This window comes from Bos grunniens, chromosome 29, assembly GCF_055505025.1.
Source record: "Bos grunniens cultivar Pamir isolate PY7600 chromosome 29, Bosgru_T2T1.0, whole genome shotgun sequence".
Classification (NCBI taxonomy): Eukaryota; Metazoa; Chordata; class Mammalia; order Artiodactyla; family Bovidae; genus Bos; species Bos grunniens.
The window spans coordinates 3,570,824-3,598,159 of record NC_141193.1 but is presented as its reverse complement, the minus strand read 5'-3'; the positions used below and the strand labels follow the sequence as shown (position 1 = coordinate 3,598,159).

Sequence of the window (27,336 nt, the reverse complement as noted above, 5' to 3'; positions counted from 1 at the left end):
GGCACGGAAGACTCTGAGTGGGTGGTGGCAGGAGGACTTGAGGTGTCGGGGCATCGGGACAGGTTGCAAACTGCCAGGTACAGGTGAGTGGTCAGATGTCCCTGCTCTGTCTTGCAGACCTGGCCGTTTCCAGGGCTCCATCTCACATAGGGCCTGCCTGCCTGCCCTGCCTAGCGGCCGTGGTCACTGGCTCGCCCCCTCTTTGTGCAGGAGTCCAAGAACACCTCCAGCAGAGGCCACAGTGGTGTGTGCAGTATCGCCGCCTAAGAAACCTGGCCGCCATCCCCGACCACCCCTTTCAGAGTCTCAGATGTGGGCTACATCTGTGGATTGAGATGAAAAATCTGCGTATCTGGTGGGCCTTGGCCTGGTAATAGCACCGCTGATGATCTTATCAGGTGAAAAAGCCCAGACACGGGGCAGAAGAACCCAGAGACGTGCTGTGGACCTAGCACGCGGCATCTGCCTTGCCTCTGGGAAGGTCTGGCCGGCTTGCCGAGGGTCCCTGAAGATGAGGCTGCTGCTGCTCTGACCTGGTGGAAGCGCCCTGCGGACTTCCACTCATGCTGGGATTAATCTAGTTCCAGGCAGGGCGGTGGTTCCTGACACGCTTTGTACACCTCAGACCCATCTTCCAAGATGACTGAGGCTGTGCGGGGGAGCTTAACATTTTAACTGAGGAAGTGGAGACCATGGCCTTGAGAATAGTCTGATGACTTCTCACAGTTTTAAAAAAACAGACTGTGTGTTGGTTGCCATGCCTGTAGCTTACAAAAAATGGAAGTTCTGTGATGAGTGGCTTCAGTCATTAAAAACAAGCATTTTTATTTTTAACAAAATGGAGATGATGGAGGTGCTGCTGACTGGATAAGCATTACCAACAAGGACCACTGGGGGGCGACACAACACGGGGAAATAGGTCTCACAGATGTCGTTTTCTTTTCCTTGCAAATTCTCAACCATGTTTTTGTATTTTTAACTAAATGAAAATACTGAAAATAGTATAGCAGAGAGCACTTTTAATGGAAAATTAATTGATAACACAGTCTTATTTCAATTTTCTGTTTATTTTTAACTTAAATGACTGTGTATATTCCACAGTCTTACGATGAGAAAGGCTCTAGAGTCATGTCCAGGTCTTCTCAACATTTCATTTCTTGAGTCGTTTTTTCGCTTTTCTTTGTGCATTGATAGGGGCTTCTCAGTTCAGAAACCAAGGCACTAGAACTATTTTATCAGCTACATTAATACATTGAAGGTGTATTTACCCTCTCATTAAATATACAGCATTTGAATACAATATGGTTTTATGCAGATCAGGTTCAAAACACCCAAGGCACACACTTTACTTTTTTTCCTCTTTTTTGTTTCTGTATTTATTTGAAGGCTCATAGTAAAATTTCAGAATTTCTATAAACAAAGAGTTCCAGAGAAGCAATGGACAATGATTGTTGTAATTTTAAACATAATGCGGTAAAGACTGAACTGCAGAAACATGTTACAGGAACAGGAAAGAAACAAAAGCACTGGTACAGCGTGGATTAGAAACAAGTGATCGGATCCGCTGAAGTCTGAGAAGCCGGTCTGGAATCGCCCATTTGCCCACAAAGCCGGGGCAGGCCCATCTGCACGCGGCTGCCTGGGCACATGGCTGCCGTGGAACTGAAACCTTGTTGCGTGTGTACACGGATCGCTACAAATACACAAGACGTCCCAGTTTACCGGTTATTAAAATGCCTCAGGTAAAGTACAAATAAACGGAAAAAGTCTTCCAGTATCTATTTTTTCCTTAACAAGACAGACGGATACATTTATCTGGAAGAAGCCATTGGACAGTGGGGCTGGGGGGCGGTGAAGATCTGAGAGGAACCACTGGATGGTGTAGCAGGTGGACCTCGGGGAGCGTAAACTACAGAAGATTCACCGAGGCTGAGAATTTGGCATTGACATAGAAATGGTGGCTGCTGTTCAAGGGGAGAATGTGCCAAAGCAGAAGAAACTGCTCCAGAACTAAAGACCGTGAGTTTTCACTGATGAGACCTAAGAAGAGGTTCAGTATTTAAAATATGCTTCCCTACAGTGGAAGGAATAGCCCATGTCTTCTTGGCTCAGTTCTCTGACGGAAGACACGTTCTCTTGCCCCAAGCCTTAGTGCACACTTGTTCATAAAAATCTGGTTGGCTCTGCGTCAGCCAGAGAGGCTGCCCAGCCTGCGTGCCCGGCAGCAAGGAGACAGCCAGCTGTGGGTGTGCGCGATCCTCTGCTCTGAGGAGCAAGGTCTGCACCTGGCTCTCCCGCCATGCCCTTCTGCATCCATCTCAGACAGGAGAGCCGGGCCTCGGCTCCCTCACAGCAGTGTTCACAGACGTCCGTGGTGCTGCTCTCGTGGTTCTAAAATAATGCTCGTTTCCACCTGTACAGTGAGAAAACTTGCAGGAGATGGAACCAAGGCAGAGGAGCTCACTGAAAGGATTTTCACTCTTTGGGCAGATATTATCTGGTCAGTTTCATAGAGGTCAAGTGGCTGGATTGTAAGCTTGGCAACTTTTTAATTCAGGAAGGTCTCACTGTTTGCAATCAGAACCACAACCTTAGTGCAATAGTATATTTATTTTTTCTTTTTACAGTAATTTTGGTTGCCATACAAGAGATGTTAAGAATTGGGAGAAAGTGCAAATTACAGGAGCTTGTTTTTATGTTTTTAATAAGGTCTAAAAAGAATAAAAGCACAAAAGTAACAGAAACATAGATAATGCGAACACATGTTACACAAACTATAGTGTGAAACATACTAGTTTCTAAAAAAACAAAAACTTTGTTAATGGGAAAAACCAGTATTTGTGGTCCACACAGTCATTGCCCGATCACCCTGGGTAATGCTTGCTTGTTAAATAACTCAAAAAAAATCACCATTTTATTAACTAAAGTATCACAAATGATTCACTTTGTGATATGTAAAGTTCAGCAAATCAACAGTCACGTTGAGTCATTTTTATATTATGGATTAACTTAAAATGTGCAGACACCCTGGAGAAGGTATCTTGGCAGGTATACATAATTTACATCTTGAGCAATTTTGGTTTTGTATACACAATATTACAGAAACTAGGCATGTAAATGCAATTTATTTAAATTACAGTATATAACAAAAGTGGATCTTTTTAAAACCTGGAATAAGTATTAACATAATCTTTATATGAGCAGTTTAACATCTGTTTCACCGTTGAAGAGGGGCGTGGGGTAGGGCCTGGTCCTGACGTGTTTCAAGGGGGAGAACAGTGGGCGGTGGGTCAAATGAGGAACTATTGCTTTCTGTAGCAAAACCGGTGGAGAGAGCTAGAGACCGATTCATCTTGGCAACGTGTTTTGTTGATCAGTGCAGGTTCTGATGGGTCCTGTTACTTCTCTATAGTGAGAGTGTGAACCACCAACGCGGTCAGCTTTGCTTGCTTCTGGTCAGTTGCATGTGACTCGGAAGTCTCTCTAAGGGAGTAGCAGCCGAGCCTCACCTCCTGGCTGCCCACGTCCAGCAACCCCAACGCCCCACGCTGCTGTTGGGTACCATCTGCCCGAGGCTCCTTTCACTTTCATCCTGTCTAGCGTGTTGCCTGGCACTGAGCAGAGAGGTGAGACCGGCAAAGGAGAACCGAGCCGTGGTGGGGCGCTGTGCTTACTGGGTTTCGCAACATCACCAGAGGGAAGACAGATAAGGGCCAAGTCACCATCTTATGCTTTCCGAACTGTTGGCAGCCTTAGCAGGCCACCCGTAGTATCTTGGCTTGAAACTTCTCTGGGATTATATTCATCTCATGATGGAAAAATCGAAAGTACATGGAAGTAAAACACCTTAATATTAAATTGACTTCATTCAAATACCAAGATTGACCTGCAACAGGTTTTGGAACAGAAGGCCCCAAACTCAATTTCCAATTCAGGGACATGGGGCTGGAAAAACTCTGTGTGTGGTGACTGTGTGTGTTTTTGCAGAAAACTGCTGCATTATGAATTACAACCACTTTTGAAGAAATAATTGTCCTTCGACATTGAAGTTCTAGCAAAGATAGAAAATATAGCACAGCTCTGCTGGTTCTGATGCATCCAATAAGGTTGATTTAAAAAGGTCGTACTTTTATAATTATTCCACAGAAATAGTAGTATTAAATCACAAAAGTTTGTTTTTCTTTAACTTTCTAGCACTGAAGTGGCACAAAGGCTGCCTAATAGACCAGCCACTTTTTTTTCCTTAAAATATTGTGCTTATAAACTATCTGTACAACTATTTAAACTTGCAGTAAAGAAAGATTTTAAATTGCTAAATTTTACGTGTTCATTCTAGAGCTGTTCCAGACCTAATCAGACACTTGATTGTGAGCATAAAGAAAAAAAGGAAAAAAAAATTATGTTTTTATAATTAGAGATGGGCTAGGCTAGTTCTGAAATCGTAATAAAAGCCAAAAACTTGACATTCTTCCGTATGTGGGAGGACGTGCTGACTCCTGACTGGGTGTTCTGTGACTTGGGTGCCGCTTGCGACCTCCCGTGGAAATCAGAGGTACTGTCGCAAGGAAGGGGGCTCTGGGGGAATGGAGGGTGCAAGGCCCAGGAGAGCCTTGCCCACGCCCAGACTGCCGCCCACGAGCCCTCCCTGCTTGGCCCTTCCTTCGTCTCTCTGCACCCTCGCCCTGGGTCCTGTCTGTGTGCCACGCCCACTGGGTTTTCTGAAAACCTGTTGTACTATTAAGACAAGCTGGTGGGATTCCTGGACACTCGGAGGAAAAGGGGGAAGGCCCCTCAGTACCGTCTTCCCTGGCCTCAGAGGACGAAAGGGCTGTCTCAGCAGTGATGCTTGCCCTCGGTGGGGCTCAGAGCTGGGAGGGGCCGGGCCCACCCCCCACCCCCCAGCATCCAGCAGCAGCCTTGCGCACCACGGACCTTGTGTCGTCCTGCGTGTCAGAGTGGATGCTCACCTGCTCCGAGGTCTGCAGAATTCAACACACCTTTCAATTTAAAGAATGCTGAAAGGCAGAGAAGCCCCTTCCCACGCTCCTGGACAGCCGCTCCTGGCTGACAGCTGCTTCCACCCAGGGACACACTGGCCCTGGAGCCGCGCGCGGGCAGCCGGGCCTCCCTCCGCCCTGGAATCGTGACTTTGTGCTTCGACTAACTCCACGTGACATCTGTTTGGCCACTTTGGAATTATGCTAATAGACTTGCAGAAAGAAGGAAAGCTAAGCAAAGCTGGGCACGATCCCATTCAGAACAACCCATCACTGCCAAGAGCCTCAACAGGCCAGAGAAGCACGCGTGCACATCAGAGGGGCGGGAAAGGATCCTCAGAAAAGGGGAGACGCTTCTCCACCTTCCAGAAAGGGCACCGGGTATGCACGTCTGTGGGCATCTCGCTGGGAGCCACGTCCAGGAAAGAAAAGGAGTGCGTGAGCACCGCGTGCCCTCGAGAGGCCGCAGATGGAGGGCCCTGGCGCCAGGCCGGGGGCCGCCGGGCGCGCAGGGAGGCCGCGGGAGGTATGTGTCTAGAGTGCGGGGGCGCCCGCCTGCTGGAGCATGGCGCCCGCGCGGGCCAGGCGCGGCGAGGTCGCCGGCACGCAGGAGGCAGGCTGCGCACGCGTCCCTCTCCACCTCGGAAGGACCCCTCCCCGGTCCCTTCTTTGACAGAAACAGCCCAAAGGAGCCCACACAGAGAGCCGGGGCCTTCGGCTCAGCCACGCCACGGACACACACGCTTCTCTGGGTCCCCAGGAGACCAGCCCGCAGAGCGGGGTTGGCGCTCACCATCCAAACATCTCCGTGCAAGCCCATCTCTATTTATAACAAGGAGTCTGTGGCGGCGAGGAGCAGCCACCCTTATCTGTCCAGCAGCTGTTTGAGAGCCCTTTCTATGTTCATTCTGTGCCCGACTCGAGTCACGCCCAGATCTATGAGGTCTTCTTTCTGGAGGTTTGGGAGGTGGCTGCCGTCGATCTCATTGTCCATGAAGGCCTCTTTATGTTCACCCAGGTTTAGACTTTCCAGCCAGTCTGCCACGTCGGGTTTAGTCCACAGGTGGACAGGCTTAGTTGTAAAAGGCTTATTGGAGATTGGCTGTTGCAGGATGGAGGGGGACGGCGACCTGCTGCGTCCCACTGGGTTCAAGCCAAACAGGTCCCCGGGCGGGGGCTGGCTCGGAAGGCTGAAGACATCCGAGAGGGTGGGTGAGGGGGCCGCAGTGGCGGCAGGCAGGGGGGCGGGCAGGACCTCTTTGTTCAGCTCTGTTGGTGAGACCACAGGGCTGGGGGCGCGTCTGGGTCCTGAGTTCCTGCTCTCGTAGTCCGGGGGCCGGCTCTGCAGGGTGATGGGCTGGGAGGTCCCAGGGCGGACGGTGAAGGTGACTGTCGTGCTCCGTGTACCTGAGACGGTGCTTATGACCTCAGGGCCTCTGAAACGGCAGCAACAGAGAAAACCGTTACAAGTCTGACCACAAAGCAGACGAGGACCTGGTCTCTGGGGAGAGAGACGGAGACACCTAAACCACAGCAGGGCGTCTGAGGGCCAGCGTGCCGGCAGAGAGCGGACGCCTTGCCAGGCCAGGGGCGGGTGGGCACAGAGGGGCGGGGGTGGCCAGAAGCCAGTCCCGCTACGTCACCACGCCGCCTGAGGAGTGGCGTCTTTTGCCTCCATTTCAGCAGGAAGGTGCGGCACCCATTAGGAGACCTTTCCTCATCGCCTGTCAGCCCTAAGGCTTTCTGGCTTCACGGGACAAGGGCAGGGAAGGGTGCCTAGCAGGCCGGCCGCTGCACAGTGGGACCCGCCACAGCTCCCCGGGGCGGTTGTGGGCGCTGCCCTGTCCGATGAAAGGGTCGGGGTCGGGGCCGTCTGGCTGTGCCCTGTTTTGTCGCTGTGTGGCTGGCTGTTCTCTCTGCCCTGCATGTGGGGGTGTGTGTGTGTGTGAGTGAGGCGGCCAGTGGGTCACAGGGTGCCTCTCAGCCTCCTGGCCCTTCCCCACTGGGTGCTGCGTCAAGCGTGGAACCTGCACGTGGTCTGAAGGCGGGGCCTGTGCCGGACTCGGGCTTTGACCCTGTCCTGGGGAGAAGCATTTCTGTGGCCCAGGCGACGCCTGCAGCCGGGACGCCCATCCGCCCCCAGGGCTTCACGTGCGGTTCCCTGGAGGGCCAGGGGCTGTGGGCTGGATGCTGCACACAGGAGACCCTGCCGAGAGCCTCCACGGGCCTGGGTTACCGGCTGCACTGGTGTCCTGGGTGCCAGCAGGGCAGGGTGGCCCCAGGAGGCCTCTAAGGATGACGCCCCTGCCACTCAGAATGAAAAAATGGGAGCCCTGCTGGTCCAGGGCGTCACAGGCAGGGAGCGGGAGACCCCCCGGCCCCCCGCCCCCGGACCGCAGTCATGGGGAGAGGTGTGCTGTGCACACGGCAAGGATTTAAGAAACCTGCAGATTCTGGGGCCTGGGTTGGACCGGAAGATGCACTGCAGTCCCCACTAAGGGGGCCTGTCTCCCCTCTGCTGGGGGAAGCTCACTGGAACCACTGACACGGCAGCCAGGCAGCTGGAGGGACATCCGAGCAGGGGTGGAGCAGCTCCACCCAGAGGGACCTTCCGGGGACAGAGGGCCTTCTGTGCAGTGGGTGAGCATCTCACAGGAGCACGCTGCCTCCTGCGCCTGCGGCCCTGCCTGGGCCCACCTGCCGGGGCCGTCCTGCCCGGAGGTGGCCTTGCTCGCTGGCTTTGTAAAGTGCTGCTGCTGCTGCTAAGTCACTTCAGTCGTGTCCGACTCTGTGCGACCCCACAGACGGCAGCCCACCAGGCTCCCCTGTCCCTGGGATTCTCCAGGCAAGAACACTGGAGTGGGTTGCCACTGCCTTCTCCAGGAGGCACGTTAATCCCCTGGTGAGAGCAGCTCGTTAGACCCAGGCTGCATTTACCCGTGGGTCTCTCTGAGCCAGAGGGTGGGCATTAGCACCACCCTCCCTTGGGGAACACCCCAGCCACTCCCAGGTAGCTGGGATGCTCTTTAGAAAGAGGGCTCTGCAGGCAGCCGCGCGCGTCGTCAGAAGCAGACCCACGGCTGGGCAGTGAGAGCGGGGGACAGCACAGCACACCAGAGAGAAGGGGGCTCTGCACGCGGCACTTACGTCTGTTCAGCACGACCCTCTTCTGTTACCACCCGTCACGGGAGCAGATGGAAACGACAAGAGGGAATGGGTTGAGACAACACTGCAAAATTAATGACAATTAAAAAAAAAAAGCAGCTTCTCTCGATGGATGAGATGAAAGCGAAGGCCCGGACACTAGGCCCTCTCTGGCCGCAGAGCGGGGCGGGCAGTGTGCAGCTGCCTGGAGGACAACGTCAGAGGGGCCTGACTCTGCGTGTTCAGCGGGGGAAGCTCAAACATCTGCCCTGTGAGACCAGGAGGGTGCTGAGAGGGGGATGTCAGCCTCCCCGTGTGGGCCCGGGAGCTGGCTCCCTGCTGGTATCCAGACCCGGGCTCCCGGCTGCCCTCTGTCTTCCGCAGCCTGGGAGGCAGCGATCCGCACGCCTGTTCAGGGAGGCCGTGCTTTGTGTCAAGTCCGCACTGAGGGTTGAGAGGCTGGCCGCTAATAAAGGGGGCGTCAGACTCGGCTCTGTGCTTGCGGCCTGCCCACGGCCCTGTGGGGCGTCGCTACGGAAAAGAGGAACCAGAGCGTTCGCGGTGCTGCGTGCAGGTTGCCCGGGGCTGGTCCATCCTGCCCTCCTCCTCAGTGGCTTGATTTACTCTCAATCAGACGGGTATTATTCACTGGATCTCCTGCTTGCGGAGACCGTTTCGTTGCTAAGCAACCACTGGGTTCCCGGGTGGAACACACAAGAATCTGTTGCCCCGATTTAGAAACAGAGACACACACGCTCGCGCACACACGCCCTCTCTTGGATTATTACTCTCTATCCTGCCTCTTCAGTCCAATCCATATGGAAACATGAGAATTAAAACAGAAATCAGGAGTTAATGACACGCTCGGAGACGCGCTGTTATTTCATCAGTCAGCACAGGTTGGCTGGGGAAGGGGAAGCCAGTGCTCAGGGGCCTTTCCATCGTGTTTACAGATGCGGTCCGGCCCCTGGACAGTGGCTGGCTGTGGGCCAGAGGCTGCCCAGCGAGGCGGCCTCGGAGTCCTGGGCCCTCTCCGCACAGCCTCCCCCCAGCATGCCCCGCCAGACCCCTGTGTCCTGTGTGCGTCCCCTTGAGCTTGTCGGATGAATCCCTGTCGTGCGTGTAAACGGCGCTTATTTCCAAACTGGTCTAAGTTCTGTCTTTATTAACGTTTCTAAAGGTTGGGTGCTAAAAAGATCGGGAAGGTGGCCACGAGGGCCCCGGCAGGTCTGCGTCCTGGGCCTGGCCCGCGTGGGGTCCTCCTGAAAACTGAGGAGTGAACTGGGGTGGGGCATGGATGTGGGCAGCTGGCGGCCCAGGTCAGGGAGTCACGCGACTTGGCCAGGCCGGCAGACGGAGCCGGACGTGGGGGCTGCGAGGCTGCCTTGAGTTCAGCGGCCCCTCCGACACACCTGTGCAGGTCGAGAAGGGGCCGGGTCTTCAGGGGGCAGTGGCCAACCCCCGACACACGTTGGCTGAGGAGTCCTGGCGTCCAGGCTGGATTGCGGATGGCACTTGAAGGATAAGATGCTGCAGCCGGACCAGAACAGCCTCTCTGCGTGCCGTGTGCGAGGAGACGCGGCGGCTCGCGTTCACCTAATTACCCACAGCTTCAGTCACTGACACTCCCTTAACATTTCAATTGCTGCTGTGAAATGATAAAACCTCCGTGACGGCACCAAGGTGATGAAAGTGCCATTAAGCGGCTTCCATTATCGAGTCAGTTCCGAAGTCTGTGCTCTGGGACCAGCTGGGCAGAGATAATTTTTTAACAACCCAAATTGATTTATTTTGAAACCAAGAGGCTCTCAGGATGATACTGCCGAGAGCCCAGTGAGGAGCCGGAGGCGCCGGCCGGGCCAGGCAGTGGGTGTGGGTGCTCAGGGCGGGCACCCCTGGGAACTGGGCAGTGCTGCCCCAACAGGCAGCCTGAACCCCACCTCCCTTGGGGGGCCTGGAGCTCCATCGGTGCCTGCGGGAGGTGAAGGCCTGTCCCAGGCTCTTCCGGAGGACCCAGAAGAGTGAGGGGGTCCAGAGGGGCTCCTGGATGGAAGCCAGTGGGGTCCCCTGCAAGCATCCACTCACAGCTCTGGTCCTCCTCCCAAAGGCCAGAGAACGAAAGCCAAACCCACATTGACCTTCCGCTCCTGTGGGAGTGCAGACAAAGCAGAGCTGTCTTGCTTTAAAACAATGCTGGTCTCCTGGCTCAAGCCCCTCTGTTTAAGGTCAAAGTGCATGTGTCAGACTCCCATCTGCCTGGGGTCTTCAGAGGGACTGCACGTGGATCTGCTCCCGGGTTTCCCTGCGTCACTGTGACCCACCGACCAAACAGCTGCTGGGTCAGCTTCACGAGACAAAAAGGCAGGTTGTGCCAAGCCTTTGTTCAAGTCCTCGAGGGCTGCCGCCATTCAGACACAGCCCTTCCCCTTGGCACGCGAGACGCTCGGAGACCCTCCACGCAGCCCCTCCCTCTGCGCTGGCCGGTTTCTTCCGGGTGGAGGACGCCTTCCGGCCCCCCAGCTTCGTGCTCGCTGGTCCCAGCGCCTGGATGCTCTGCTCCCGGGTTTTTGCCCGGCTGTATCTCAGGTCGTTCAAATGCCACTTCCTTGAGGAGGGTCACCTCCACCCTGCCCGTGGTCATGACCCGTTAGGACATCTTCATCCCTTTGTAGTTGGTGCCGTGCGCTTTGGGTTTGTCTTGTTATTTCATATCCGCTCCCCCTTGAGAATGTAGCTCTTCAAAGTGGCAGAGACTTTGGATGTCTCCTTGTTCAGCGAGGAATTCTGGGGCCTGGCATGGTGCTTGGCACACGGGGTGATCAGCTCCCGAGGGCCCAGGGCGCCTTGACTACGGACCTGCAGAGAGCCCCTCGGGAGGTCACGGGGATGGGCTGTGGCTCCGGGGCCAAAGGTGAGTGTCCCTCTGGCTTCTCAGCTCTGTGACTTGGAGGAACTCATCCTGCGCCCTGAAGTGAGGGGCGTGCGCCCGTGGGTCTGGAGTACCAAAGGGCTCTGAGAACGGGCTGCTGGGGCGGGGAGGTTGTCCTTGGGGTGTCGGCGCCTCTCTGGGCGCCCTGGGTCGTCCCCCGGGTGTGGGCTGGCACTGAGCCGGAGGGTGGCCGACTCCCCCAGAGGTGGCACTGGCCTGAGCAGAGCTCTGCTTCGATCTTGGTGGACGCTGTGTCCAGAGACGAGATCCTTCCTGGGGAACTCAGCCCGGGTGGCCAGGGGAGCCCCGTCTGCCTCCCTCCAGGGTGAGGGGGTGCTTCCGGATGAGGCCTGGGGAGACGCTGCGGCTGCGCGGGAGGTAAGGGCGGCGGGCCCGTCCTCGTCGTCGTCCTGCCCGCGCGCCTGCAGTCCAGACGGTGGCAGAACCCACGTCGTCCCTGATTTCTGGGGACTCGTCACAGCTGCAGAGACTCACTCAGGGCTCAGGTTCGTCTTGAACCCCAGTGAGCAAGGGCCTGGGTGCTCAGCATCTTCTCCCCGACCTGGACCTGGGCTGCAGCACCGCGGAGCGGAGGAGGAACCACGGGCCAAAGCAGGGCAAGTCCGCCCCTGGTCTCCACCCTTGCAGGGGACCGGCGCTCGTGGGGTAGCTCTGGGGCGGTCAGACCGTTTCCATGGAAATGCGCGTGCACCTGTTCATCCATCCTTTGAAAGAGCGTGGCGGGTTTTCAGTTTTCCCTAGCAAGCTCATTTCTTTTCCCTCACTGGGAATTCCCTTCATCTAATTTGGTGCCTTGTTTTGCCCAGGGCCGTGCACAGCTCTTAACTGTTAGATGCACTTTAAGTAGGGATGAGACATCTAGGCAGATGCGCCCTGGCTGGGAAGGTCCTGGGCTTTGGTGCCTGGCTGGCTGAAGCCCAGGCCTCTCAGTTTCTTGGTCCCACTCAGTGAGCAGTGAGCAGGGAGGAAGGGGCCACTGCCCTGGGAGCGGGGGGCAGCGTGTGGAGACGCCTGGGGACCGCCCTGCAGGTTCTCAGTCATCAGATATGCACGGAAGACCTCCGGGCATCAACTGGACTCAAGGGGCTCCGGAGGCCTCAGAAGAGCCCCTCCCTGGTGAGCTCGGCCCTGCGGGTGTTAAGCTGGGTGACCCTCCTTCTAGGCTGATCCACCCAGGAGAGCGGAGAAGTGGAACCCTGAGGCAGCTCCCCAGGCTGAAGGTCTGCTACTGTGCCTTCCAGCTGAGGGCTCAAGGCCAAGGGCTCCGCCCTCTGACCCCGGTTCTCCTGTCTGCACCCCGGGGAAAGTATTCAGGCCCCGCCTCTGGGCCCGTGCTGCCCAGGGTCCTGCATCTGGGAGTGCGTAGATGTCAGTGACTGCTTGTGCCGTGTGGGCACCGGGTTATAAATAATAGAAAAGACCGTGGGGTCGATCACAGGCAGGGCCTGAACCCTTCAAGTCCGTCAGGACTCTACCAGCCGACCTCTGCTTTGAGTCCCCTCCCACCCAGGCAAGCCCAAGGGATGCCTGCCGCTGAGACCCCTCTGCCATGAGCCCCGAGCAGCTCACCCAGCCAGGAGAGGGGCGGGGGAGGCCAGCAGTCTGGATGCCACTGAGAGAGGCCCCGGCCTCTGGGGGCAGTGTCCTGCAGAGCACGCCGCCTCCCACACTGCCCAGAGAAGACGCCTTCTACGTCTTCCGTACCGCGGACGTCACTGAGACGGAAGCGCCGGTCAGAAGCCCTTGGCCTGGCCCGGCTCTGCCTGCCGCTGCCTGTGCCCGTGGACAGGCTGCCCGTCTCCCGGTGTCTCCATCGTCCCTTCCGAGAAATGAGTGTCACTACCACCTGCTCCCCAGCAGCTGTTAGAAACATTATTCACCCACATCCAAGGCTTTTGTCAAAGGTGAAAGAGAGAAAGCATCTTGATTGTTGTATTTTCACATAACCTAGCAGCTAAAGACCGGCGCTGTTCCACGACATTTCCTGGTGCTTCTCAAGTGTGTAAGACTCAAGTGTGTGCCTCTCAAGACGTGTGTGTGTCCACGTGTCTCCCAGAAGTGGGGACCCTGTAAGGACTCTGAATGCCAGTTAACAATGAGGCCCCTGAAAACAGTGCTGGTTGGCGTGTGTCTCTCTGTGGATGCTGGCTTGTCAGCGCTCTGAGGACCAGCCGTGTGACCTGCTGGACCCACATCGAAAGAGAGCTGCGAAGTCACGGCTCTGGGGACCCCAGCCTCCTGCGGGATTGCTGATGGATGGACTTGGGTGTTCGAGTCAAACGCCTTGCCCAGCAGGCGTGTGAAGAGTGACCTCGTCAGTTGCAACAGTGAAACGCGGGAGTAAAGACCAGCCGGAGGATAGGAGAACGCCGCCTGGGGGACCCGGGAAGTGGTGTGTTTTGGGCGAGGGCCACAGAGCACAGACAATGAGGGCGGGAGGCGCGGGCTCGAGTTGGGGCCTGGCAGAGCCCCGGGGCTTGGGTCTGGGACCAGCTCCCTGTGTGGGTCCCCCGTTCCAAGGAGGCAGGACCTCACGCTCTGCCAGACACTGTGGGCGCCCACGTGGGCACGATTGCATGCTCCTCTGCCATGACGTGTGCCCTGCTCCGGTGGGCTCTGGGGTCTTCACTCGGGGCACCAGGTCCAGAACCAGCCCCTCCCCAGCCTCAGACCACGAGGGAGGGGAGCAGAGCCTCTGACACACCCTCGATCGCACGCTGCCCACCGGCTGCCCACATGCCCCCTGGATGGCACACCCCCTCCCCTGAAACCTCCTGGGGGGGTTCCAGAATGGCCCTTCGGGGTTCTGGCAGATCTGGAGGACGTGGGAGGAGAGAGCAGGGCTCCTCCTTGGAAGCCACGGCGGGGACGGCTTGTGTGGCCGGGTCTCATGGCCTGTCTCTGTGTAGGGGGGCCGCGGCACGGAGTCCAGGCCGGGAGAAAGGAGGCCGACGTGGCCGGCTCCGGGCGCGGCCCTCCTGGCGTCTGCTTCGGGAGTGCTGCTGTTCCCCGGGGCACTTCCTGGTCAGCGCTGGACGAGAAATGCCCGTTGAGGGCACTTACCTGGGGGCGAGGCCGGCGGGCTTGGTTCCTGGCGTTGGGTCCAGTCCTTCCCCCGGCTTTGCAGATTTCTCTCGGTTCATTTGCTGCAGGATTGAGTTTAACTCACTAATCACGTTCGCCTTTGGGCCTGAGAGAATCGGGCTTTTGACCTCGGAGACGTCCCCCCACAGCCTGGAGGTCCTTGGCTGGATGACCTTCGTGGGGCCGGGCTGGGCCCCGCCAGGCGGCGGCGGAGGTGCAGGCGGGGGGACCACGAAGCTGTCCACGTCCTCCTCCAGCAGCGCGTCGTGGTAGAGGGTGTTGCCTTTGTGGATTATGGGCTTCATTTTTGGCTTGGGAGGTACTGGGGGTTTGTCAACCATGAAGGCTTGCCCGTCTGCATAGACTGTGCAGGTATCCGCGTTCTCCCCGCCCTCGGAGGACAGGGTGGAGATGCTGGACACCGTGGAGATGGTGCTGGTCGTCTCGAGGTGGTGGTCGCTGCTGCCCCGGCTGTCCACCTCCTCGATCCCGGAGTCCGTGACGGCGTCAAAGCTTTCGGGGGGCGGCAGGAATGAGGCGGGCAGACAGTTTGAGACACCAGCCGGCTTCTTACTGTCTGCGGAGTTGGTTGGCTGGCTGGAGTTCAAGGAAGGGGACTGAGAGGTGTCGTTTTTTTTCTGCTTGACCAGGTCTGAGAGAGCGGGGACAGAAGCAACCCGGTCATCGGGGATATCAAAACTATTGGCAAATTCCAGGGGAGGAGGCAATGGCTCTGTGAAAATAAAATCCTCGTCCAGGTCCACGGATGCCAGAGGCGGGGGAGGGATGCGGAACGGCAGGATCACCGCCTCCTCCACGGAGCCCGCCGCCACGATGGTCCTGCTGGGCGCAGTGGTGGCGGCGGCCGTGGGCTCGGGGCCTGCGGGGGTCGGGAAAGCACCTTCGGTTTCGGGGGCGCCTTCGGGCGCCTCGGATGGCAGATGGTCTGGCTGCGTTTCCGGGTCGGCTTTCTCGTCCTCTTCCTGCAGGAAGTCCTCCGGCCTGGCCGCGTCCACCGTGTGGACCATCAGCAGCCCGGCGGACTTCTGCTGGGAGGCGTCCACGATGCTGACGAGCACGCCCTTCTTGTCGTCCCTGCGCTCCTTGCCCGGGTCCGTCTCGTACTTGTTCTCCGTCTCCTGCCTCCGCAGGGGCCCCCGCCCGCTCTGCCTGCCGACCGGAGGGAAGCCCGCTTCCCCGCTGGGCCGCATTTTGGTGTCGATGTAGAGGGGCTTGTTGAGGTCGGCCTTGGGGGCCTCCCCTTTGGGGCCCTGCTGGGACTCCTTCAGGGCCCGGTCCCTTGCTGACAGCGCCAGGGCCAGCGGCGAGCTGGGGTCCAGCAGCCGCCCCGTGAGCGGGTGCACGTAGTTCTCGGGGCCGGCGATGTTGATGCTCCGGGGGGTCGCCGCGGGGCTGCCCTCCGGCGCCTTGGCTTGGCCTGGGGCGTTCGGCAGCCTGCCAGCCTCACCCTGAGCTCCGGCCTCACCCGCACCCACAAAGTGGTTCTCGGGCTCCTGGGGCGCCGGTGACGACAGCGGCTCCACGCCGTCCTCCTCGCCAAAGCCACCCTCCTCGGGGAACTTGGAGGGGCGCGCCCGGGGGGCGGGCAGCCCAAGGCCCACGTCCTCGTCCCCCAGGTCCGTGGACAGGAAGGCTGGGGAGTTCCTCCGGGCCTCCAGCCGCTTCTCGCGGTCGCGGACAGCCCCGGCGATGGCGGCGGCGAAGGGGCTGCTGACGGTCAGGCTGTCGTCCGGCCGCAGCTGGCCAGGCTGCTCCGAGGCCTGCGGGTCGGTCTCCACACTGCTGCCCTGGCTGCTCTTGCCGCTGCTGCTGGTGGAGGGCTCCTTGACGATGATGGTGGGGATGGGGATGGAGCACGTCTTCTCGGGGCTGTCCTCCACGTTGGACTGTTTCACCAGCATGCCCTTCCGCCGGGCGGGCTTGGCTGGCACGTACACGGCCTTGCTGGCGATCTTCCCCACCTCGGAGTACGGGTTTTCGGGCATCTGGCCCCTCTTGCCACGGAAGTTGGCCTGGGGGCCGGCGCCACGACTGTAGAGGTCCTCGGAGTCCAGGGAGTAGCGGTCAACCTCCCGCCTGTGGTAGAGCCCCTTCTCCCGCACGATGGTGGCCACCGTGTCGGAGCGAGCGGCCGGGGACACCTTGGCGGCAGGGTTCTGGTTGAACGCGGGCTTGATTGTCCCGTAGACTCGTGGAGTTGGAGACTTGGGGCAGTTGTAGGCGGTGGGGGAGGGTGGCGGTGGAGACGGGGGCACTGACTGCGGCGGGGGCGGGATGTCCTCGGAGGTGTCCGGCATGGACAGGCTTCTGGTGAACTTGAGCATTGGCGGGGCCAGAAACTGCCGCTCCTCCTCCGTTATCCCTACAAGCAGAAGACAGGTTTAAATTTACATCACGGTGAGGACAGACAGCCCCGCGATGCTCTGAGGGTGGTGTGACACGCTAAGTCTCCTCCAAACTCACGAGGAATCACGATGCACACTTGTTCACGGAACACAGCACACAAGCCACAATGTCAAGAGGTTATGTGGCCCATTCCGAGCCAGACACAGGACAGGGACCGGGAGGCCCAGAGTGCGTGCTGCTGAGTCCTGTCTGTGGGCTGTCCTGTCTGTCTCCCCGGGGCTGTCCGCAACTTGGGAGAAGCGGCTGGAGGCCAGGAGGAACGCCCCACCTTCCTGTCCACGGACCTGGGGGACAAGGGTGTGGGCATGGGGGCTGCCTGCCCCCCGGGCACGACCCTCCAAGTTCCCCAGGGCAGTGGTATGACCCAGGGCGGTGAGGGTGTCCCACTCCTTGGGACTGCATGTATGTGTGTGCGTGTGTGTGTGTGGGTGGGGGGGATGGGGCAGCTGGGATCAGGGGGCTTCTATTCCTTCAGACCTGGCCAGGCTGCCCAGGGAGGCGTTCTGGGGTCTGGGACTGAGGCTGTGAAGCTGCCCACTGGAAGCGAGAGGAAAGGGCACACCAGCTGCTACACTGGCTGAGGGAGGTGGAAGGGGCCTCGGTCCCCAGGGCGGCCTCGTCCGCTCGACAGCGGCCCATTTTGTTGCCTGACTTATCTGGGCCCCCCAAGGGTCCTGGAGTTCCTGGGCTCCGAGTAGGATGGCTGGTCAGCCCTGACCTTCTAACCAGGACCCCAGGAGTAGTATCCGAGCAAACACAGCCCCTCTGGGTCCTGAGACCCTCTGGGCTGGGCTGATAGGCCTGGCGGTTCACCACGGTCCCCACTCATCACGGTCCAACTGCACAACTGGGGGTCAGTCATGAGGTCCCCACTCACGGCTGGGCCGAATGAAGCCTGTGGGGCTGGGTGAGAGGGTCCTGGGGACCCGCGGGGGAGACGGCCGTGTTGGGGCCCAGAGCTCCGGGGTGCCCTTTAGGTGGGCTTCCAGGTTCTTTCCGAGAGTTCAAAATATAAAAAACATCACCAGGACGCACTCTGGACCTGGGAAGCGGGAGGCAGACGCGGAGAGACAGGTACGCAGATCACGATGGGGGGCCATGCAGGGTTTTCAAAGCGGTAACAGAATGGAGAACTTCAATCAAAGAAGCTCCCGGGGCAGACTCCAGTAGCGTATCCCAAAGGAAACTTCTGCCCGATAAGGGTATTCCAAATCTCACACGGCTCTTGGGAGGGCATCCCAGCAGGCAGGGACACGGCCCGTGGCCCCGTGTGCCTCCAAGGAGTGATTTACGAATACGCCTTATGGAGGGAACCGTTACATTCACATTACAGACTCCGAACTGTCAGGTCCACTCACCTGATAGAAAGATTCTGCTGTCTGACAGGAGGAAATCGATTGTTATTGACCAGTTCGAGAGCTGGGGCAGGAGGTGGCGTGCGCGCCGCCCTGCGGGGCCCTGAGCTCCTCGGGGCGGGGGCTTTGAGGACCCGCAGACGCCACCTCCGCCGTCCCTCATCACTCAGGTCCTGCCTGCCACGGCCCCCCTCGAACTAGCCACAGCGCCGCTGGCCGCAGCCCCCGTGCTGGACACGCCCCGTGTCTGCAGGTGGCCGGAGGGCCTCTGGCATTCACGCGGCACAGGCAGGGCTGGGCTCAGGGGGTCGAGTTGACCTCGCTCGGAACCGAGTCGGTAGGAAGCAAGTGACGTCAACAAGATGGCATCAGTGCCCTCCCCCCACAGAGCGAGACACCGGCCCGGCCACCCCAAGCAGTGTGTCCACTGAATGCACCCCAGAACGCGGCCGTGGCCATTCGCGGGGGTATGGGCCCACCCTGCCGGTCACTCACCACGCAGGGCAGGGGTGAGGGGATCCCAGAACCTCGCCTGCCCACCGCCACACCCCGTCTGGACTGTGGACCCTCCCCCTGCTGCTATCATCACGGATACTTGGCTTGTGAGGTCGGAGGTCATCTTGGATTTGGACTCCAGAGGGTAGGGAAGTTTCACAGGGTCAGGGGCTCCCCGGGGTGAGACTGGGGGCCTGCCCTCCAGTGGGCAGGCGTGGGGTCACCGAGGGGCCCCGCCGAGGGCCCAGGGCCACCTCTGTGGGTGCGGCCACGCTGCTTACCTATTGACTTCTGCCTTCGCATCGTACCTCGAGGGAGGCCCAGGAACGGGCCCTTTGGGCTCCCGGGGACAGTGGGCGTCATCACGGCAATGCCCTGGCGTTCGTACACGGACTGCAAACCGGAGAGCCGAGTGAGACATAGCGGACCAGCCCCCACCGTGGCCGGCAGACATGGTGCCCTGGCCTTGGAGCCCTGCCACCTGGCTTCCCCCAGCTGTCCTGGGAGCACCTGAGCATCCAGGACCCAGAAGGGGGCCCTCCTTGCCCTCAAAACCCTGGTGGCCCCTGCTCGGTGGAGCCAAGGTCTGCCTGACGTCTCTCTGCAAGAGAAGGGCCAGGACGCATGTCCTGGAGGAAACAGCATCCGGCGCTGGGCATTGGACCCTGGCCACGTCCGCCTCCAAGGGCAGCAGACGGCAGTGGCCGCAGTGGGGGACCCGCCGAGTGCGGTGCGGAGCGAGCGAGCGTGTGGGACCTGTGGAGGCCCTGCCCTTCTCCCCTGGCCTGGGAGGAGCCTGGCACGCCCCTCCTTTGCACCGGGAGCAGATCCCCTGGCCGCCCCCACCCCGCCTGCCGCTTCTGGATTGCAAAGCCGAGGTTGCTGGCCGGCCCCCACCCGGAGGCATTGGAGGGCGACTCAGGGCACAGATGGATTAGAGCCCCAAGGATACCTGGGCGCGAGCTCTAAGGGGTCTGCTCCTCTGAGACCCCACCTCACCGGGCTCTGGGCTCCGCCCAGCCGGTCCTGCTCTCTTGGCGGTGCTGGGCTTGGAGTCTCTGGGACAGGGTGGGTGTGGGGCTACCACGAAGGGTAGTCGCTCCCAGAGGGCCTGAGATGGGGGGGCAGCATGAACATCCTGTTACCGTTAATGTGTATTACAGGAAACCAGCACACCAAATTAATGACACTCACGGTGTCATTGAGAAAGGTGAAAGAAAGCGCACGTGTCCGTCACTCAGCCGTGTCCGACTGTCTGCAACCCCATGGACTGTAGCCCGCCAGGCTCCTCTGTCCATGGGATTCTCCAGGCAAGAATACTGGAGTGGGTTGCCATGCCCTCCTCCAGGGAATTTTTCCAACCCAGAGATCGAACACAGGTCTCTGGCATTGCAGGCAGATTCTTTGCCATCTGAGTGTGCCGGTTCGCCATTATTAAGAAAAGGCAAGATTAAACAGAGTGAGTCAGTCTGAAGCGGAGTCAGAGAAAATACTTCAGTGTCACGGACAGCGCTGAGCTCTGGCCACAGGCTCGAAGCTGGGGGTGCAGAGAGCCATGTCTGGGACCTGAGAGAAGCAGCCTGCTGGGCTCGGCTGGCGGCCAGTGGTCTCCGCCACTTCCCAGGCAGGACGTGGCCCCTGGGACTCATGGGGGCCTGAGACCTCGGAGACGCAGGATCCCTGGTGTGTGCTAGGACTCAGCTTGCCACGAGGGTGGGCTGGGCTTCTTCCACCTGGAGGCTTGCTTTGCCCCAGGTGTCCTGTGGGAAGACCCTCAGTGCCAAGGGAGCGGGTCCACGGTGAGTGGTCAGTCCTCTGCTGCCGGTCTCCCCTGGACTGGGGTGCCCGCCTGGTGCGCTCAGATCAGAGCTCCGGGTGTGGAGGCCAGGGAGGGTGATCCGGCACCTCGCAGTCCACTCACACCCACCCGCAGCCCCTCCCCGGCCCGGCCACTCACGTTCATGTCCGCGACGGAGGGGAAGCACCGGCTGGTGGGCCGCTGCCTGATGGTGGCCACCCTGGACTCCAGCGCCACGCTCTCGGCAGCCCGGGATGGCTTGGAGGCTGGGACGATCTCCTCGGGTTTATCTGCAACGGAAACAGGACCGTCAGGATGGGCGTCAGTGACTGAGGCCCCAAAACACAATGGGGCAGGGGGCTGTTAGCAAAGTGCCCACGTGCCTTTTGCGTTTGAAGAAAGCTTTTCTCGTGCAAGTGGTACGGAGCACGCATGCCTCAGCCACAAGCACGGACACGGACAGGACCCGGCCCCCCGCCCCGCATGTGGATGGGAGGGAGAGGAGACCCTCCCAGCCGCAACGCAGCCCTCAAGGCCCTGGGGCTCGAGGGTCTTGCTTTGCTCACACTAGCGCTGCTCATTCCGGGAGGTGGGAGCTCAGTCAGCGTTGGGGATTTCTTTCTAAGAGCTCAGACCTGTGGCTCCTCTGTAAATGCAGTTGCTAGGGTCTCAGGACCCAGCACCCAAGGATGGAGGCGACTGGGCAGTGTGGGTGTAGGTAGGGGTGGGGCTCGGGAGCAGAGGTAGCCCCCCAACTCAGAAGCCAGTGGAAGTCTAGGCTTTGCTGTGTGTGTGGGGTCCCCTTCCCCCCAGAAGGTGGACCTTCTCAGTGGCTTGTGAATAAGCAAGTTGAGGATCAGTTATTAGTGATGCTTACAGCTTAAGAAATTATTTGAAAACGTAAATTTAAATGTTTGTTTTTTGGGGGGGGGGAACCCGGCAACTGCACTCAGGCATCAGTGTCTGGAAGGGGACCCTGGTTTGCTGAGACGGGAGGTGCCCCTGGGGAGCGGGAAGCCAGTGTGAGGAGGGCCTGGTGGGACCCCGTGAAGCACTGCACTCTCCTTGCAGTCCCAGAGCGTTCTGTCCATGGCCTGGGGTCTTCTACGAGCTGAACCCCAGCCCCTTCTGGGGTCCTGTGATGCCCCACAAAACTCGTGCCGTCAGAAAGGCCCAGGCTTCTGGGGTCTTGGCAGACCCCAAGCTGCGAGGGCAGTGCTGAGTCACAGGACTGGCACCCTGGTGCTAGGTTTAAGCTGCTGCAGCAGCTGCCTTTAGTAGGGGCCATCCAGGAGGAGCTCGGCCCCTGGAAAAGTTCCCCCAGACCCCCAACAAGAGGGGCCCGAGGGGGCCAGCCCACCACCAACAGGCAGGATGCTGGCTTCTCGGGACCACGTCCTGGACCAGGGCCAGGGTCCCACAGTGCCAGCGCACCTGGCCTGGAAAGGCAGAGGGGTTCAGGCGGCGGCAGCATGGGGGGGATCCCCCAGCAATCCTCCTTGCCCTGGGACCCACAGCTCTTCCAGCCTTTCCCCCATGGCTGTGTGGGACATAGTAAGTGTCCGCCCTTTGGGAGTTGGTCGGAAGCACCTGTGTCCGGTGGGGACCCCCCAGCCACGGTCACCGTGCTCTTGCCTGCTGTGTTCCCGGGGCCAGGAACCCTCTTGCCTCGCGAGGCCCTGTGCCCACCCCCGTCCCAGCAGTGCGCCTCCTCCGTGAAGCTGGTGCCCTCAGGCCTGGGCCGGGGTTCTCTCCGGGTGGGGCTCTCACTGTTGCTGTGCTGGGCTCCCCAACCTCCTGCCCCTCCAGCTGTGGGACGTGGGGTCCTCGGGTGGCCCCCTTGACAGGTCTGTGATGACCGCAGGTCCCCCTGGCCCGTCCCCGGAATCCAGGCCCCTCACTGGCTGCCGGCCTTTTTTCTGCTGGGGTGTGGCTCTTTCTCCAGGGATGGCGGGGGCCAGGGCTGGCTCCTGCACAGGAACGTCCATCCACGGGTCTGGCCATCTTCTTGGGCCCAGCCTCAGCTTCAGCCCATGCAGCTCAGGCATGCTGCCCTTCCCCCGGGTGAGGGGATGCCCCCGTTAGGGCAAGGCCGAGTGGCTGCAGCCTGCAGGGCCTCCCGTGGGGGCCCAGTGAGGGGCTCCAGAGCAGGACGGAGTTCCTGACATAGACAGTTACACAGCTGGGTCTTTGAGACCTCCTGTCCCTAGCGGGACCCCGCAAGTCCACGTCTGGGGTTTGCCCAGCTCACAGGGCTGGTCCACCCCACTGAGCAGGCTGGACCATGAGCCAGGATCCTCACAGGCCTGGACCGAGCTGGCAGACACTGTGGTCTTGGGGTCCCAGGCATGGCAGGCACTGCCAAAAGCCCTCAACGGTGGGTGTGTGCAGGGGAGGCAAAGGCGACCCTGCTGGGACTTTGGGGCGCCTTCATGCCATTTCTCATCTTAACAAGAACCCGGTTGTAGGGGGACTGTCCCCGTCCTGCAGACTGAATAACCGAGGAGCGGACGCCTTTCGCGCTGCTGGAACTCCAGGACTGGGGGGGAGTTCGCCAAGCCCTGCCGAGGGAGGAAATCCGGGCTTGCCGTTGGAACGGGCTGCCTCATCAGGCTGATCGAGAAGTCAGCATTGTGCTCACCACACCGCATCCGAATGGGTGGTTTGGGGGTGTATTTGGAGGTGTGTCCCTGGAGCCATGGTGACCCTGAAGTGGACAATCCCGGCCTTTGTGTAAACCTTTGCCCTCTGGTCTCCATGTCCCTTACGCATTCTTTGGAGCCGGGATACACGAGAGCATCTTGTTCTGCGGGGGTTGTGTTGGGGGCTGTTATTCTGTTTCTCAGTGAGGGTGGGTTAATGTGGTTTCTTCAATTCAGATGCAGAGGGCAGCCCTGGGCCACGTGCCCCGGGGCGCGGGCCCCTCGGGGGCTCGTCTCAAGCCTGCACAGCCCCGTGGTGCAGGGCTTCTTCACTGGCACACGAAGGCTTTTCAGGAACACTGCGAGACTGGGTATTTGTTCCTGCTTCTAGGCTCACAGGATTATTCTGCTTCATTTACACAAGCCTGGGATTGGGTCTCTGTCGGTGCTGAGATTAGTGAGTCCAGCCCTGCGGCCTTACAGTGAAGCACTCCGAGGCCAGAGGCCACCCTGCCAACGAGGCTAAACTGTCAAGTCTTCAGAAACAATCTAGGAATGAGCTGATGCAAACACCCCGGAAGTGACCCTGTATTTTCATTTTCTAAGCAAACATATGGCATGGTGCCCACCGTCCACAGGCTGCATACTTCCTGGGTCGGGGGGTGGATGTCAAGCATTGGGGGGCAGGCCGCAGGCAGCCCCGTCTCTCTTGGGGACCAGAGCATGAGTGGGGTGCTCCTGCCTGACCCCGGAGCCCCCAGGCACGAGCACTGCCCCAAGCACAGGCCGAGTCGCCCGCGTGCCCGAGCTCCCCTGGTGGGGAAGCCCCAGGTCGTTCAGCAGACGTCACTGGCGTGGTCTGCAGGAGGGAGGCATCGAATTAAGGAGTGGAATGACACCTCCCAAGTTGGGGCAAGGAGAGGAAGCCGACGCCAGGCTGACACCAGGCACCGGTGGCCCAGTCTCCCCTGGGGGAAATGGGGCGCCCACCCACTGCAGCCCACCCCCATATCCTTGGACCCCCATCTGTCCGGGGCCATGTTCTGGGCTAGATCCAGCAGCCCCGCTCCTCAGAACCATCAGGAGAGCGACCCCCGCTGCTCTGGAAACGCCTGGCATGGCTAAGATTCGGACTCTCAGATCCTATGGCAATTCGGGCGGTCGCTTCACAAAATGCGTCCTAATCTCGGGGACATCCAGGAAGCCTGTCCGTCCTGGTGACCTTGAACAGGGGGTCCTGCCGGCCCCCTGGGGTGTCTCAGGTGAGAAGGCACCCGTAGGGTCTCCTCCATGACATGGTTCCTGAGGAAGCTAAGCGCTGATGGCACCAGATGGCACAGACCAGCCACTCCCGGGGAAGCGGCAGCTGTCGGCCAGCTGCCCGTCTCTAATCTTCCCAGGGGAGGCCGTGCGGGAGTGCCGGGGGCGGGGCGGGGCGGGGCGCCCTGGCCCCCCCAGGTCCAGAGCAGCGGTGAAGCTGGTCCCTCCCCTCTGGCCCGGCTTCTGCTCGGAGCCGCCCCAGCCCAGTGTGGCCCTCGCGGTGGCCCTGGCTCCCCGCCAGCGGCCACGCGGACAACCTCTGGGAATGGAGCAGGTCCTCGGGAGATTCCTCGGGGACTAAGTGCGGCATCTAAGCTCAAACTCAGATTCACTTTCAACTCTCCGCTGTGCAAAGGGAGGTGGGCCCCTCCAGGAGCCCTGCCTGTCCTGTGTGACTCCGCTCCGGCCCAGGCGGCCGCACCTCCGTACGTGTCCTCTTGCCGCAGGCCGGGGGCCACTGGGGGCCCTGGGCTGGGCAGGGCCAGGCCGCACGTGCCCCCGACGCTGGGCCAGCCCGAGTCTGAGCTGCTCCTCCTGGCGGCAGCCCTCTCCACCAGCCCGATGACGGCCATGGGGTTCCTGCGGCCCACGAGCAGGGCCTCTTCTGGAAGGCACAGTGGGCAGAAACAGCGGTTCACGCCAGCTGGCCTTGGCCTTGGACCGAAGCGGGTTCAGAGGGTAACTTTCTGTGCCCCAGGCATCCGCCCCAGTGTCAAGAGGGTGATCGAGCCTGGAAAGCCCACTGGGAATCTCTGAGCGGGGGGTTGGCGGGGTGGAGGCCCAGGACCGCTGCAGAGAGAGGCTGTCGGGGTCAGCCTGCCTCGGGAGACTGTGGGTAAGAGAGGTGCGTTCTGGTGCTCCCGGACCCGAGACCCCAGATGCGGTCCCTCCGGACTCCAAGGACCACCCCCCGACCCCCGCCATCCCGGCGGTTTGCGTTCTGCGTCGTGCCTTAGTGGCAGAGCCCGGGCCTGCGAGAGGATCCCCTCCTTTCTCTGCACTGGTAACTCTCCAGCGACCAGGTGAGAAACACCCCGCCCGTGGGCACTGCTGGCGAGGGGCATGTCCACAGGGGCCTGGCTGCTGGGGGCGGGAGGGGCTGCTCACAGAGCGGAGGCTGGGTCCTCTGCGCCACCGCCAGCCGGGGGCAGGGAGCGTGTGGCCTGGCAGTGCCCCTCCCCTCCAGTTCCAGGGCAGCCTTCCTGCCCGTGGAGAGTGGGCTTCCTGGACGTTAAGGGGCAGTGGTCCCTGCCCATGGCAAAGGGCAGTCAGCGATTCGCTTGCCAGGGGCCCTGCTAGCCTGCACCCGAACCACCAGCCCGCAGGAAGGCCTCCCAGCCCCGACCCAGGCAGGCCCCACTGGACGACGGGGGACACGTCGATGACGTGGACATGACTCGGGGAGACGCAGACACGCTGGGCGAGCACAGACGGGGAGAGGCGGGGCAGACGCCACACGAGACGGGACGCGTCCCGGGCTGGGCCTCCCCCTGGAGGACCCCGAGCAGGGAGGAGACAGTACGGGTCACGACACACTCTGGACATCGAGTGAGGGTCACGGGGTGGTGGGGGCTCGCCCCTTACCCTTCTTCTTCCGGACGGAGGCTTGCAAACAGAAAGGGCAAGTGTGAGTCCCAGGGCGGCAGGGGTGGGGGCAGCGACTCCCGGGGCCCAGGTCGGGCTCCGTCGCTGAAGGCCTGATGACCGCCCACTCCACCACGGGGGCCCGTGGTCCGAGGCAGATGCAGGCGGGTGAGGGGGCGTGGTCCACTCTCCTGGGACCTGGGGGCCTGCCCTGTCTGCGGAGGACAAGGGGGTCCCCTCTCACAGCTCCTGCCCCCGCCGCAGTGGGCGTCACACGCCGACAGCTCTCAGGAAGGACCCTCAGCCCTGGGCTGACGCAGCTGGAGCCCCCTCGAGAGGTGATCTGCCTGTGGGTCGTCCTGGGGGAGCCCTCGTGGCAAACGCCACGGGCTTTAGGGACGCTCACGTGGACAGTCACACCACTGTCCCTCTCGGGGGCTGGGCTGGGCCTGGGGTGCAGGGGGTAGTTTCTGGAGAGTCTTGTTTGGACAGACAAGGTGTGGTCCAGAAGGAGCCAGCGGGAGGGGGCTCTGGCGGGGCTGGGAGGCCCCACGGCAGGGCTGCCGGTTTCTAGAAGACCTAGGCCGTCGACCCAGCTGCAGGTCTAGCCCCAGGATGCGGTGATGGGCAAGGGGCGCTCACGAGGGCTGGCCCAGGCCCTGGGAGACCCTGACAGAGGAGCCGCAGATGGGGAGAGGCCACTGTGTCCTTCTTCTGGACGGAAGGGTCCAAGGGTCTCCCCCTTAAGGCTGGGCCCGGTCAGAGCCCCTGGAGAGTCCCAGACCAGCGAGGGTGCTCAGACCTCGCCCCCTTGACCGGCTGGGCCTGCGGGGGCGGGCTCTGCATCAGGGCTGGTTTTGTGCTCCTGGAAGCTGCCCTGTGCCAAGTCACAGATGCTACCCTTCTTCCCTGCCCGCCAAGCCCTCTCAGCCAAGAGAGCCTTCAGCCCCTGGCCGCTCCTGCGTGGTCAGAGCAGCCTCCTCGGGGACGTGTCCCTGAGCCGTGGTCCCTGACCCGGGGGGTCCCTGACCCTCCAGGATGGCAGCTCGCCAGCACTGGGTGCCACCCTCGTTATAAGCCATGCAGCTAGGCCAGGGGCCCACATGGCTCTGCGCGCCCTCCCCAGGCCATGCCCTGGGGCCCAGCGGACACAGCCCTCTGTCCCTTCTGGTCCTCTAGAGAAGGCCCCAGCAAGCCCCGTGCCCTGGCCTGCAGCCCGCCAGCCCACTGCTGTCTGTACCCGCCCCTGGGGCCACGCGCGAGAGGAAAGATCTCGCGGGCACCCTAGACCGCAGGGCTCTGCTTACCTTTATCCACTAGTGAGAGGCCCAAAAATTCAAAACAAAACAATGTTAGACGAAACAAGAGAGAGGAGGCCCAATGGTGAAGCTCCCCCGAGCCCAGGAGGGACGCAGGGGGCCAGTGCAGGAGACCACACTCAGGGAGGCTTCCTGACGCCCTCCCGGTCACTGGGGCCGGGAGAGGGGCGAGCGGGCAAGCGGGGGTACCATGCACAGGCTGGGGCTCTGCGAGGCCAGTC

General features: G+C 60.5%; 1 protein-coding gene across 13 annotated transcripts in view; it reads right to left on the bottom strand.

Annotated features, from left to right (window-relative positions):
• Positions 1-564: 564 nt before the first annotated feature.
• The window catches only part of SHANK2 (SH3 and multiple ankyrin repeat domains 2), a 566,663-nt gene continuing 539,891 nt past the window's right edge, over positions 565-27,336 (bottom strand). For 4 of the 13 annotated variants that reach the window (XM_086383908.1, XM_086383906.1, XM_086383910.1 and 1 more), the window contains 5 exons: positions 20,410-20,540; positions 18,734-18,845; positions 17,961-17,981; positions 14,155-16,558; positions 565-6,433 (listed from right to left, as the gene is read on the bottom strand). In XM_086383908.1, the coding sequence (XP_086240034.1) occupies positions 5,863-6,433; positions 14,155-16,558; positions 17,961-17,981; positions 18,734-18,845; positions 20,410-20,540 (3,239 nt within the window). In that variant the 3' untranslated portion in view covers positions 565-5,862. Of the gene's footprint in view, positions 6,434-14,154; positions 16,559-17,960; positions 17,982-18,733; positions 18,846-20,409; positions 20,541-25,796; positions 25,818-27,336 lie in introns of all 13 variants that reach the window. The other 9 variants (XM_086383907.1, XM_086383909.1, XM_086383911.1 and 6 more) reach the window with 3 other exon arrangements.